Genomic DNA, 13,861 nt, shown 5'->3' on the forward strand with positions numbered 1-13,861 from the left:
AATGTTTGAAAAGAGAGTCATGCCAACATGGTGACCGGGAGCAGGTCAGAGGTCATAGACGGTGGAAAGGCTGCACTGGGGGCTTTTCACTATGAGTGAAGTCAAGTGGTGCGCTGCAGTCACCGGAACACCGTGCCAAATATGGATATTCTCTCTGTGGGATGCAGATTAGGGGCTGAAACTTACTGCTTAGAAGACAGGGAGCCAGTTCCTCTGCCTGGTGCAGACTAGCTGGCCTGTCTGCAGACGCTGGCAAATGAAGCCCAGTCTCTGAATGGATGACGGTTTTATGTTTTATAATTTTAATAATTTCTTCCCAACAAAGAGGCTATTGTTACTCTTCAAAACAGAGGACCTGGCTGGGAGATGGCTCCATGGGGGAATGCCCTGCACCTGCATAAAAGCCACACCTGGCGGTTCGTGCCTGTAATCCCAGGAGGAGAAAGACGGATCCTGGGTGCTTGCTGGCCAGTCAGTCTAGCCAAAAAACAGGCAGCTTCAGGTTCAGTGAGAGACTCTGCCTCAAAAATAAGGTGGAGAATCATGGAGGGAGACCCTCTACTCCTGCATGCACAATAATGCACATGTGTGCACGCACACATACACACACACACCAGCACCACCACCAGCAAGAGTAAAACAGTAGCTACCCAGATTGGCACCAGTAGCATCCAGTACACTAAAGCTCCATTCTAACATCATCTACACGATGGGGACAGGGGGATAAAGGGACTTAATGACTGGGTTTCTACCTGTGGCTTATTCCTGAAATGCTGTGAGACCAGGTGCCAGGAGTAAAGCAAGACCACCCCCACCCCAGACCCCCTGAGCATCTATTGCAAAACAGTAGAACAACCAACCACACAGTCCTCTAGAATAGGTTTATATAAAGAATTTTGGTTTTATTTATTATTAACAAACAAACTGCAAGTAGTAAAGAATGCGCACAACCTTGGGTGGGCCCTCAGGTTCTCTGGTGTCAGGTCACTTGTTTCCGACCTTCAGGGTGAGGGCTTGGATGCATTTATGCCCAAACGTTGTTTGGATGGCTGGCTAGTGAAGGCGGTGCACAGCGGCATCACAGGCAATTGGTCAGTTTTGCATATATCAAGCGAGCATAGTTAGGTTTTAGTGTATTTTAAATTTCAGTTGCTTGACAGCCTGCCATGCTACAAATGCTGTCGCCCCCTAGTGGCAATGGTGGGCACGGGTCCCTACAATAGCTGCTGAATGACGCAGACACGGGAGGATAAAGTCAGGGCCAAGCACAATGTGTTACTTAATATTAGTGACCCACATCCGCGGCCCCAGAGCATTCCAACTATGAAAGAACATGCCCTCAAGCCCTTTGTTTTCCACCTCAACTCCCTTACACACTCGTCTGTTATTTATTTATTTTTCTTAAACCCGCACCTTCATGCTTCCCTTTCCCAGAAAGGCCTTGGGTTTTGTCCACGCTGTGCGACAAGTGAATAAGTTATTTTTTCAGTGGCGTAGAGAAAAGGGCAGAGCGACGCCTCTACAGAACATCTCGGCAGTATGGTACATCCACCAGGAGTGACAGAAGGCAAGTCCTTTAGTCAGTCACCCTGTGGTTACCTAGGACCCACGGGGGGAGGGGGGTGATGGGGGGGGCCGGGATCCCTAAGCAAGAACAAATACCATTTAGGTAACTACCAGGAGTAAATGCAGCTTTAAAAAGGTTCCGTGGGGTGGGGGTGGGGTGGGGGTTGGGGGTTGGGGTGGGAAGGGCTGCTCTTCCAGGTTTCCTAAGGCACCGGTCTCTGATGCTAATGAACATATGCGGAAATCTGACTCGACATTTCCTCAAGTGAAAGTCCTTCTTAAGGCTGCTCTGGGAGCACTGGCCACTCCCCCCAGCACATGCCCTTCCCATCTGTGTGTCCCGTGGGAGGGGATGTTCAGAGGTGTCTTCTGTGCATTTCCTCCACGAGGTGGACCAAGGAATGCAGGTCCAAGTGGTGAAAGGTGGAGCGCCCATCATATGGGAACGGTGATGGTCCTCTCTGAAGAACACACATCATGCCTCCTCGCCTGGCAGAGTCCTCTCACTGAATGGTCCTGACGGGGGGCGGGGTGGGGGTGGGGGTGGGGGTGGGGTTCTACGCTGAGGGAGTTGAGAAGCTCGGCTGATAGCTCCAGCTCCTTGCCACTGACAGCAGAGGGGGCAGTTGGCACAGAGCGTTTCTGTATAGAAGTGAACTTCACTGCTGGAAACAGCCTGATGCAGCCCACTGATCCAGTCCCTTGAAAAGGTGACCCACGGTGGAGAGCACCGTGCCTGTCTTAGGGTCTCCTTCTTCAGTGATCCACCAGAGTTCTGAGAGACCCTGCCTAGCTTTTCTGTGATTTTCAGAAATGCCTAAGTTATCACATAATTTGGCTTTCAGATGTACTTAAGCTTATGCAGAGGGCACAAGAGGGACACAGGGCTGTGAGGGTAAGACTGACATGCCTGGGCTGCTGCTCTTGGGCGAGGCTTTTGAGAACACTTCTCCACAGCTGTGAGCTAGAACACCCGTGCAAGTGCACTGGGAGGGGCACATCACCTTACCACACGGTGATCTTGAGCCTGGCGCAGCAGTGGGGGCAAGTTTGAAGAAACAGTTACATAACGTGTGGGGGCCTGACACATCGTGTGGGCTCCATCTGGGAAGACCTGGTGTACACATCCTGTGCAGCACAGCAACAGACAAACACATATGTGAGCACCCATTCTACGAAAAATAAATGTAGTGTGAACATAACAAAACATCACTGCAAGGCACACTGTGCATGGCGCATCACCGCCTGCTCTCTTCCTGGACCAGGGAGAGTGGCATCTGAAGGCACCGGGCAATGCCAGCAGCTCTGTACATTCAAAAGGCTGGATGGAGCCTGCAACATGTAAGGCACGTCCATGTCTGGGCTGAAATGTGTTGGTGATTGCTTGGGTCCCCTCCCCCAGGAGATGCTCACATTGGCCACATCAAGCAGACCTCCAAAGTCAAGGTCTCCAAGGCCCCACATGGAAGTAACGCATGCAATAAATAAGTGTGGCTGCAGAGCTTGTCCTGTGGAGATGGTCACTTGCAGAGGACCCCGTTCTGAAGCGATCTGTTTTTGTCAAGGATGCAGGAAGAGGTGGCCACGTGGGGCAGGTCTTTCTTGGTCTCTGGAGAGTGGCTGCTGTTGTCACTGGACCTTGACTTACTCCTGCTTTGGTCGAGAGCAGGCTGCATTGGTGAGGCCTGGGTCCCCTTGCTCTTGACCAGACAGCTGCACACCAGCCGGAAGAAAGCACGCCGCATCTCTTTGCTGGCCAGCGTGTAGATGACAGGGTTCATGGCAGAGTTGAGGACAGCTAGCATGATGAACCACTGACTCTTAAACAGGATGGAGCACTCCTTCACCTTGCAGGCCACGTCGATGAGGAAGAGGATGAAAAGGGGGGACCAGCAGGCGATGAACACGCTCACCACGATCACTACGGTCCGCAGCAGGGCCATGGACCTCTCAGAGTTGTGGTTGGCCACCCGGCGGCTGCTGGACTTGACCAGGAAGTAGATGCGCGCGTACAGGATGACAATGGTCACTAGAATGCCTGTGAAGATGCTGATGAGGAAGGCAATGTACTTCTTGGAGTAGAGGGGCAAGATGGTAGAGCAGTCAGGAAAGTTCTCCAGGCAGTTCCAGCCCAGGATCGGCAGGGCACCCAGCGAGAAAGCAATCAGCCAGCACATCCCAATCAGAAGGAACACGCGGTGCTTCTTGTTGGCGTCATACGGCCGCATCTTGATCATGGTCAGGTGCCGCTCTATGGCAATGGCTAACAGGCTGCAGGTGGACGCGCCCAGGGCTACGAACATACTGCCTTCCCTGAGGAACCACACTGTCGGAGACAAGCTGAACGTCTTCCTGCCAGACATCAGAATGTTAACCTTGTAGGCTATACCGGCCAGCAGGTCGCAGAGAGCCAAGTTGCCGATGAAAAAGTACATGCGGTTGTGAAATTTATTGTTTTTCCAGATGGCAATCAGAACCATCAGGTTCTCCAAGACGATGAAGCTACAGGTGACCAAGAAGAGGATGGTGGTGATGAAGGTGGCACCCTCAGGGGGGTCTCGCAGCCTGCCTGCCAGCTTCCCAACGTAATCGTAGTGTTTCCGGAGGGTATCATTCCCGGAGACAAACTGGTGGCCCTGCGCATGCGTAGTTGCCATGACTGCCTTTAGGCAGGTGGTTACCTCAATAGTCCACGAGAGGGCGCGCCAGGAACGTTCATTTCAGGGAACAATTGGGACAGTGGTGGTGGTTTCTGGAAGGCTTGCAGGCCTGGGTCCAGCAAGAGTGTTGAAACTAGGCTCTGTAAAGAGATGAAAGTAGAGGGAGTTTTGGATTAAGTGATCACCATTAACTGGCCCTCAGTGTGGAAACCGCTAGCGCATTTGGAGGGCTGGTGTGCAGGGAACTCTTAGAACATAGGCCAAGACTCTTAATAGAGTCCAGGGGAACCTGTTAGGGGGCCTGGAGCTGCCAGAGAAGGAACTTAAAGTGGGAATCTGTGAATCACGTAGCCAAGGCAGACACAAGTAAGCTTCCACGTGCGAATCTCCAGGTACCAGGAAATGCTGGGCTAGTTCTCACCCACCACGTGGGAGCTGGTTAAACCCAGCGGCAGAGGGAATCAGATTTTTCTCGGGATGAGGAAAAGGGAGGGAAGGAGAGAGAGAAGGAGGGAGAGGAGGATGAAAAGGAGGGAAGAAGAAAGGAGGGGGTGGGGGAATCAGAAGACAGTAGGAGGGTGTTGTCTGAAGGACTTCTGCGTCCTCCTCGGTGAGCTTTGGAGTGACACCATGCTTCCAATTCTTTCTTGGACCCATTCCCTCGGGGTCTGGATGGGCCTTTGGCCCACCTGGCAGAGAGCCCTACAGCCTGACCACACAGGGAGGGCAGGAAGAGCAGCCCGAGGCTGGGCGAGAACCCTGCGGCCACTGCACTGGAAAGCAGCTGCCACTGAGGTTAAAGGAAGAAAGGAAAAGGGAGGGGAAGCCCGTGAAGTCTGAGTGTGGCTTGAAGTGCGGAGGGCTGGGCTGGGAGGGTGAGTGAGCGTGTTCACAATGCCTGTGAACAGAAGAAAGCACGCCTCTGGGGGTGCTGTGAGGAGCCTGGGCTCAAACGCCAGATGTTCCTGTCCGTGACTGAACCTGAAGCTCACCCATGCAGCCACCCATGCAGCCACCCATGCAGCCACCCATGCAGCCACCCATGCAGCCACCCATGCAGCCACCCATGCAGCCACCCATGCAGCCACCCATGCAGCCACGCTGGCCTCCATTGAGCTCCAGGGCTCTTCCCATCTACCTGCCCACAACACTAGGATTATAGATGTATGATACCAGGCCTAGCTTTCTACCTGGGTGGTGGAGGTCCTGAACTCGTGCTTTCACTCATGCTCGCATGGCTGCGTGGTGAGTGCTTGACTAAAGGAACCATCTCCCCAGGCCTGTCTGCTGGCCTTTGGATGTGTTAACCTGGCTTATGTCTCATCTCCATCGGCCTTCACGATTCTGGTGCTCTGCTTGGTTTCCAAGGATTTCCCATCTGTTTTTTTATTTGTAGTCGTCACGCCTACTTGTACGTCTTGGGGGTGCAGTGTGCTGATATGTACACACTGCCGGTAATTAGCAAAGTACAGACATTGGCATTCTCGCCGTCTTAAGCGTTTGCAAGTTCGAAACCTCTATCTTCAAATTCTTCAGTGTGATGAGCCAAGCTGACTCACCATGCTGCAGAGCTCTAAACTGGTCCCTCTTTCCAACTGTGTCTAACTTCTTTCTGCTCCTTCCAACTCCCTCTCTAGACTCACTTATTTTAAATTAAAGCTACTGGGTTTTTAAATATTGAATCAAGGTCAAATGAGGTGAACTGAAAACCATCTACTTCACATACCCAGTGAGGGTTTATTCACAGTGTTTAAGCTTCAGCCTAATTTGGGTCCTAGACACATGGACCAACACAGCAAGGCCTCACCCACCACCAGGAATTTCTTCCAGAGGTCAACAGAGGTCCCTGAAGGGTTCCTCTGTAAGTGGTGCTATAGGGCTGAGAAGAAAATGTGACTTCAGAGGGGCGCTGCAACCCTGGGACCCTCTGGGGAGCAGTGGGTACTGTGCCAGCCTTTTCTTTCTCCATCACTTGGGAGGCCTTAGCATTGGCGACATTGGAAAGACAAGAGCTATGCAACAGTGCTGGCCACACATTTCGATTAACCTGTTCTAGAGCGCAGACATGCTGAGGTTTGTTTCCATGGTCATTCTAAATGTCATCATGATTAGACAGCAAAGGCCGGAAAAGTCACCATTATGATCAGTGCCAGCCTCGTGTCCTCTGAGCGCTGTGACCTGTCACAGCAGCTGGCCAGGGGCCTTCCCCACTTACAGAATGGGTCTGCCAGTTCCTACAGATGTGAGAGGAACTATCCCACACTAGGCTCTATTCCTGCCATGTGATTAGCTGTGCCATCCACAACACTACAACACACTGGGCTTCTGGCTCTACCATCGGGGCTACCTGCTCTGACAGCAGGGGGTTTCTGTTCTGGAAATAGACCAGCAATGTCTGAAGGCCCAGCTCACAACACAGGTGAAAACTGAGGTTTGGTTCCAGGCTTCTTGTTCTAGGGAAATGAGTAAAGTTAGATTAGCCTTTGTGTGCGCATATGTGTGCACACATGCCTGTGTGGAAGCCGGGGGTCAATCTCACGTGTTCCTCAGATGCTGTCGCCTGGGATTTGCTGTTGTGCTGTCTGTCTGTCTGTCTGTCTGTTTTGAGGCAGGGTCTCTCACTGGCCTGGAACTTAGCTGGTAGACTTCTCTGGCTGGCCAGTAGGCCCCAAGAATCCTCTGTTTCTGCCTCCACAGCGCTGGAATTACAGCATGCACCACAGCCCCATGCGTTTCCACAGGAGCTCTGAACTCAGGTCCTTAGATTTGGGAGGCGAGCACTTTACCTACCGTGCCATCTATTTCCCCAGCCCTCAGCTGTTCTGATACTAACTCAGGTTGTCTCCAGTGTCTCACTCTCCCAAGTCTCCCATAGCACACGACAAGCCTCATTGCTCCCTGGGAAGTCTGGACTTTTGCCTCGAGCATAAACAGAAGGGTAGAGAGTCTCTCTAAATCCAGCAGATCCTGAACACCCCCCAGGACAGCTGTTCTTAACCTGTGGGTCGTGACCCCTTGGGCAAACTTCTATCTCCAAAGACAGTTACAGCAAGATTCATAACAGTAGCCAAATTACAGTTAAAAAGTAGCAGTGAAAATCACTTTTGGGGGGCTGAAGGGACGGCTCAGCGGTTAAGAGCACTGTCTGCTCTTCCAGAGGTTCTGAGTGAGCCACATGGAGGCTCACAACCATCTGTACTGTGATCTGATGCCCTCTTCTGGAGTGCAGGGGTACATGCAGATAGAGCACTCATATACGTAAAAATAAATCTTAAAAGACTTCTTAATAAAATGACTTTATGGTTGGTGGGGGGGTGTAGGGGGGGTCACCACAGCACGAGGAACTGTATTAAAGGGTCACAGCATCAGGAAGGCCGAGAACCACTGCTCCGGGAGGGAGAGAAGGCAAAGAAACAGAGGGCTGTCTGCAAGAACATATCTTTTTCTTTCCTTCCTACACAGAAGGTTGCGCAGAGCGAAAGAAAAACAAGTGATCAGTAAAAGCAAATACATAGCAATTAAGTAACCACCATAAAAATAACAGCAGGCATGCCAGGACCTGTGGAGGCCAAGGGCCTGCAGGGTAGCCCACTTTGCCACTAAAGTCTGGACTATGGTTCCCCTCAATTAAACCTCATCTCTCAAGCAGCGGAGACTTCTCCAGAACAGCTCCTGTTAGATTCGATTCTCTGGTTCTCTGCATTTGCGACTTGAAACCAACTGGCTCTTTGGGACTTAGACATTTTTTTCTCTGGTCTATCAAGAGTTTAAAGATGGCCGCATCCTGGCATCTACATCCTGGGCTAAACACCAGGGTGAATTCGGATACATGCAGGCACCACTGTGCAGGCCAGAAGCAGGCCACAGAGGCGCTTTTCCCTGCGTTCCGAAGGGGTGTGGCCCACACACCTCCGCTTTGCTAAGAGGAAGCCTGAGCTCTGCTTAGAACTAGGTGTGGTGTATCAGTACTGTCTCCAAGTCACCACAGGAGTGCACCAGGCAGCCAGCCTGACCCACCACCACTCAGATCAGCAACAGGCCACCAGGGGTCGCTGCTGTCACCCAGCATGACGAATGTTGGGGGGTTTCTCACCCCCAAGTGAATTTATCCTCCTTCTTGCAGTACATAAATGAACCCATGCGACAACCCACATTTGACATGTTTCCCTCCACAGGGCATCCATATGAACCATGCTTATAGGTGCAGCTGAATCCTGCTTGCTCTTAATCTATGTGCACCTGCATGCCACCCTCTATGGGTCTGATTTGCAAACAAGAACAATTTCTCCCATGGCCAATGCTGGTTCTCACACATTTTGTTGGTAAACAGGTGCCCGTGTCTTTGTAGGCCACCCTTGGTTCCTAAGGGGCACAGAAGGGCTGGTCTCCCCGACTCATAGCTGTTCAGCTAGGCCTGTAAAATGCGTGTTTGTGAGGTCAAGATGTCCCCACTGAAGGCAGGGTGGATGCAGTAGTCAGTTTTGCACTGTGCTTTGAGAAGGGACGAAGTCTGTTGCTGGCAATGGCACTGTGATCCATTTCTGTTGGAACAAACGGAAACCCTGGGGCTGGAGAGATGGCTCAGAGGGCAAGCCCCTGCTGGGGGGTGGGGACATGGCTGGGAGCCTGGGCTTGAATCCCCAGGTGGTAGGTAAAGCCAGGCACGGTACTGCACAGTGCAAGTCTGTAGTCCCAGCACTCCCACACGACATGAGAGGTGGGAGTAGGAGAATCCCCAGATTTTCCAGCAGATGGGCCAGCTAGCCCAGTGTACAAAGCAGTGAACAACAAAGGAGTCCCTGTCGCAAACAAGGTGGGAGGACTGCCACCTGAGGTTGTCCCTAACCTCCATACACATGTGAGCATCTGCACTCCTACACACACACACACACACACACACACACACACACACACGTGTATGTTCACACTTGAGCACACATGCGCATATTTACACTTGAGCGTGTAACAAATACACTCACATGGCTTTTTTTTTCCCCTAAGAAATCTGACGTTGAGGTGGTGGTCACACACTGACTAGTTGAGGCATATTCCAGAGATAGACAAGCCCACTGAGCTCCAGGGGCTCCTTCAGCAGCACTGGTCTCCTCAGCCCAGACTTGAAGGCAGCCCCTTGCCTGTGTTCATCAGCACTAAAGCACTCTGACACCTCCATCCTAGCAAACTCCTCATTACCCTCTCCCGTCCCCCTCTGGGCCAATGAGGACTAGAGTCCTTAGTCACCCTGTATTTAACCAGAGCCACTGTTCACATCTGAGCTGTCCTTGCCCCTGTCACCTGAGTCTTCTTGCTTTGGCCTCGTGACACTGGGACCACACAGCTTCCCTTGAAGCACCCTGACACCAAGCATATTTTCTTTTTGCTAAGAAGATAAGATGCCTTTACCAAATGGGTGAGACTGTGCCAATATTAGGCATGCTTGCCCCCGTGTGCCCCCCTCCCGCCCCACGCCAATCCAAAAGCAGCTTCCCTTGGGGGAACTGAGCCTGGGAGAGGGGCCCAATGGATTCCAGATGTGCCTTCTACACTAGCAACTCACTTTCTCCATATGTCAGTTTAAAAAGTAAACAAACTATAAAAAGAAGGAAAAGGAGGGAAAATATCTCTGCTGCCTAGTGTGCCCCCTTTCTTTCTCCCCCCTCCTCCTCTCCCCCTCCTTTTTTCTTTTCTCCTTCCTCCTTTTCTCTTTCTCAAACATCTTAGAGAAAAAGAATTCTTCCTTGATCAGAGGAAGGACTCCATTTTTTTTTCCCAAAGGCTTGTGCTTCCAGAGACATCAATGACCTCATCCTCCAAATCGAATTAAAGCATCCAGCATTTGACAGTGGGCAACCTTTCTTAGAAAGCCAGAACGTGTTTTGTTTTTCTTTTTCATTTAAAAGAACCAAGAACTGAAATAACCAGTGGGCCAGTTCCTAGCTACCACTCCTGGAAAGTTCCTTTGCTTAATAAGACCCCTCACTCTGGTTTTTTGCCTGGACCTCACTCTGCCTCCAGAGTGCAGTTCAGGGCAGGATGGAGGCTTCACTCACACAGCCTCACGCGCTGGGCATGCTGAGCAAGGCTGAGCAAGGCTCACCTGTGAAGCACCCTGTGAGATAAAGGTCAAAGATGAAAGCTGGCGAAGGCTCCCGCCTCTCCCATTTTCCTTCCTTCGAGCATGGATACAAGTTCCTCTGCCTGGTGGGGCTTTCCAGGTCCTGCTGTCTGCTGTCCATGTCCTACTCGTTAGCAAGCAAGATGATGTACAAATTCGGATGTGGTCCAAGAAACCCCAGATGTGGAGGTCATGTCCCAAGAGTATTGGGTGCACTATGAACATCCTAAGTGCCAGACTTGTCTGTGGGAAGCCATGGGATTATGGAGCAGGACATGTATTTGTTTTATGTTGTTGGTTTCCCCCCCCTTCTTTGCCTGCCAGTAGGTGTTTCCAAGTTCTCCCTACAGTGCCTGTTCCAGTAAGGGTAGGGGATCAACTTACCGCCAAGCTTTCCGGAAAATGAATGTAGATATATGGAAAGCGCTCCCATCGGAAAGTTGAAGACGAGATAAGGAGTCCTGCCCAGGACGCGCATCTGGGCTGCTCCACGTCACATCTAGTCCGCACAATAGCATGTGACTTCTGAATGAACACAGGTTCACAAGAACATGAGGCTCTTAGTGGCAGAGCCTGGCTAGGCTGGATGCGGGGCATCTGTCCCAGCCCATCCCTAAGGGATAAGGTTTTTATGAGTCAGTCACTTGTCATAGGTCCCTTAGCTAGGAGGTGCTAAGAGCCTCTCGCTTGTCTTTACAGCCTAATTGCTTGTCCCTACTGGCATTCCAGTGCCAGTCTGGGAGCTTTGCTGGGATGTTTAGATAACTGAAGCAGGAGGAGAGAAGGCCATTGAAACCGAAGGGGAGCAGTCAGCAGCTAAACTCCTCTTCCAAGCGCTTGTGGGAACCCTCTTAGCAGACTGTAACCCAGATCCGAAATTGATGAACATGGACTTGTGAGAGGCAGACATGATGGTAAGATTCAGGGAACACCAGCACCACATCCCATCTGACACAAACAGCTTGTTTAAATGGAAAAAGGGGGCCCAACTGCCACAAGGAACCCCAACATTTTAAAAATTGTGACACATTCAAATCTTTATTATTCTTGTAACAAAAATATACTCATAAGCTGTAGGCGTTGAGGAAGACATCTGTGGAACAGTGTCACGGGTTCCAGAAAAAGGACCAGTTCCCTGATTCATGAGAAGCTGATCATCAGGCCAGTACAAAAAGCCTCACAGGAAATGGGAGTTCCTACATCCAAATATGGTAGGGAACCAGGAGGGTCATGTATGGGGAAAAATACATATAAACATAAAGAGCAAATGGCATTGGAAAGATGCTAAATGGTTATGACATCATTCTCCCCATAGTGTGGGGAGGAGGCTTCCCAGGGGTGGGCTCTATAGGTGGGCTCTATAGGTGGGCTCTATAGGTGGGCTCTATAGGTGGGCTCTCTGGTGCATGTGGGGGCAGATTGCTGCTGACTTGATGTGAGCATCTGCTGAGGTACAGACAGGAAGATACAACATGGGGTTCTATGGCAACACAATACTCACCTTACCACTGAGCTCTCACCCCTTAAGACGCTTGAAGATCTAGATATTTCCACAGCTCCTCAAACAGCGCGCGCGCGCGCGCACACACACACACACACACCACCCTCACCAGCATCACCACCTCAGCAAAACAATTCTGACCACAGCCACAACTTGCTAGCCAGTTACCTACAGTAGGTAACCCTTCACTCCACTTTCTAGGAATTAGTTTCCTCACCCTGTCTGCCTGGTTTTTCACCCACGAAGGAGGGAACTTTGAATAGACAAATTTTGTAGGTGCTGGTATGCGATCCTGGAGACTTCTGACTGCAGATTTTAGAATGGCAAGTGGCTGTGGAGGCTGGGGTGGGGTGGCGGGGTTACAGGAAAGAAGACCCCCTCCCCTTCCTTCAGGGTGTCACACACCTCTTCCTGTGGTGTTCAAAGCAAACCATTCCTTCTAAACAGCTGACAAGAAATCTCTCTTACATCTAAATGTAAGGAATATGGCATCAGGAGTGATCAAGGCCAGAGAGACAGGGACACAGAGAAGACGCACTGGCACATAGTGATGGGCCGCCCTCCCTCCTTCCCTCTTTCCCTCTCTTCTCAGTTAGGAATGAGGTACCAGTTTTCCCTGGGAGCCTCATTATCGCTTCGAGGCCCCTTTGTCTTCCAGCTCCAGGCCTGACACCCCTAATTGCCTAGTTTGAGAAGTGCTAAGAAAACTGGAATTTTGTAACTAATAAAACTCAAACGAATAATTTTCTTTCCCCTAGTGAGAAAACCTACAGCCATTCCATCCCCAGCTTTTCTACCCACGAGGGTGTCTAACTTCTTAATTAGCCAAGCCAAGCAAAAAAAACTTTCCCTTGGAGAGCCCGCTCACTCCCCGCAGGGTTTGCAAACACATTTTAAAAGCCCTGGTTGTAATTTAAAAGAATTCTATACCGCTCCACTAGCCCTAGGAGACAGCTATGTCACCCCAGTGAGTGGCTTGGAGAAGAGGAGGAGGTGGCCGATGCGAGGCACTCTCGAGTCCAGGTCACTGTTGTGCCCCGACTTGGTTGGGATTTTATCCGAAAAGTGCTCCCGGTGGACCCCCAGGCGCTCAGCCCACGACTCCGGGTTTGCGCAACCCCGGGCCAGGTCCCGCCGCTCACCTCCGTCTGTAAGGCGCATCTGGGCCGGCTGCATGCTGCCGGTTCTCAGCTAAGACTCCAGTCTAAGGGCTCCGGATGTCGCTCGTGGCCTCAGGTTTCTCTCCGTCTCGGCTTGTCCTGCCACCTCGCTCAGCACCCGAACCTTGTCGTCTGCCCCCAACTAGCTCGCCTAGACTCTGCCCTAAAGGATCCGAAGCAAACTTTTCCAACGGCCCTCTGGGGCGGGGCTCAGAGTCACCCCGCCTCCTGCCGCCCCTAACCCAAGCTTCAGAGCTTTCGCCCGCTGGTCCCCAGCTATATTCCAGTCCCCAGCCACGTCCCCGCCCCGGGCCACGTCCCCGCCCAGCCTTTCTGCTAGTCAGCCGCACCCGCGTTGTCCGGACCCACGGACCCCGGCTGGGGCTCTTCAACCCTCTGGATTTCCTCTGCCCCTATTCCTCCACCGATCACACCCCCCAACCCCACACAAAAGCACCTGGACCCTGATCCCAGTGTCCTCGGTCTGTCTCTCGAATTCTATGTGCTCCAGGACACAGCAGCTGCAGGCACCGTACTAGGTGCAGAGCTGGGCTTTGGGTAGCCGCCTACCTAGGTAGTCGGAAGGATTTGGGCGGATCCTTATTAATATACTGTTACTCTCCTCGAGATGACTAATGATAACTATAGTATCTTTAACCTGAAATTAACCGACTACCAGTTTGAGCTGGTAAGCTAAGCCCCCTGGACTCGCGCTCCCGCCCCCATCCCTCTCAGAGCTTCAGAGTCAGGAGCACCCCAACTCTTGCCCCCAGCCTCTTGCGCGTTTCAGGTCCAGATTCCTATGTCTTGCCCACCTTAGCTCAACCACCTCTCTCACACTCCAGCCTACTCCTGTACT

At 51.7% G+C, this 13,861-nt stretch overlaps 1 protein-coding gene across 4 annotated transcripts; it reads right to left on the reverse strand.

The window, feature by feature from the left end:
- Positions 1–877: 877 nt before the first annotated feature.
- On the reverse strand, positions 878–13,658 carry S1PR3 (sphingosine-1-phosphate receptor 3). 4 transcript variants are annotated; one of them, XM_084796938.1, is made up of 3 exons: positions 13,460–13,658; positions 12,985–13,165; positions 878–4,366 (listed from the first exon to the last, which is right to left on the reverse strand). In XM_084796938.1, the coding sequence occupies exon 3, from the start codon at positions 4,221–4,223 to the stop codon at positions 3,087–3,089; it is 1,137 nt and encodes a 378-aa protein (XP_084653064.1). In that variant the 5' UTR covers positions 4,224–4,366; positions 12,985–13,165; positions 13,460–13,658; the 3' UTR covers positions 878–3,086. The 4 variants fall into 4 exon arrangements, with proteins under 4 accessions (XP_084653064.1, XP_084653066.1, XP_084653065.1 ...); XM_084796940.1 differs by lacking the exon at positions 13,460–13,658 and adding an exon at positions 10,726–10,866 and having other exon boundaries at positions 12,985–13,416; XM_084796939.1 differs by lacking the exon at positions 13,460–13,658 and adding an exon at positions 10,726–10,954 and having other exon boundaries at positions 12,985–13,416.
- Positions 13,659–13,861: the final 203 nt, after the last annotated feature.

Source organism: Acomys minous (genome assembly GCF_964271855.1).
Source record: "Acomys minous genome assembly, chromosome: 9".
Lineage (NCBI taxonomy): Eukaryota > Metazoa > Chordata > Mammalia > Rodentia > Muridae > Acomys > Acomys minous.

Excerpts from the sequence above, each read along its gene's own strand:
- S1PR3 (XM_084796938.1), bottom strand. The coding sequence starts at position 4,223 with ATGGCAACTACGCATGCGCAGGGCCACCAGTTTGTCTCCGGGAATGAT.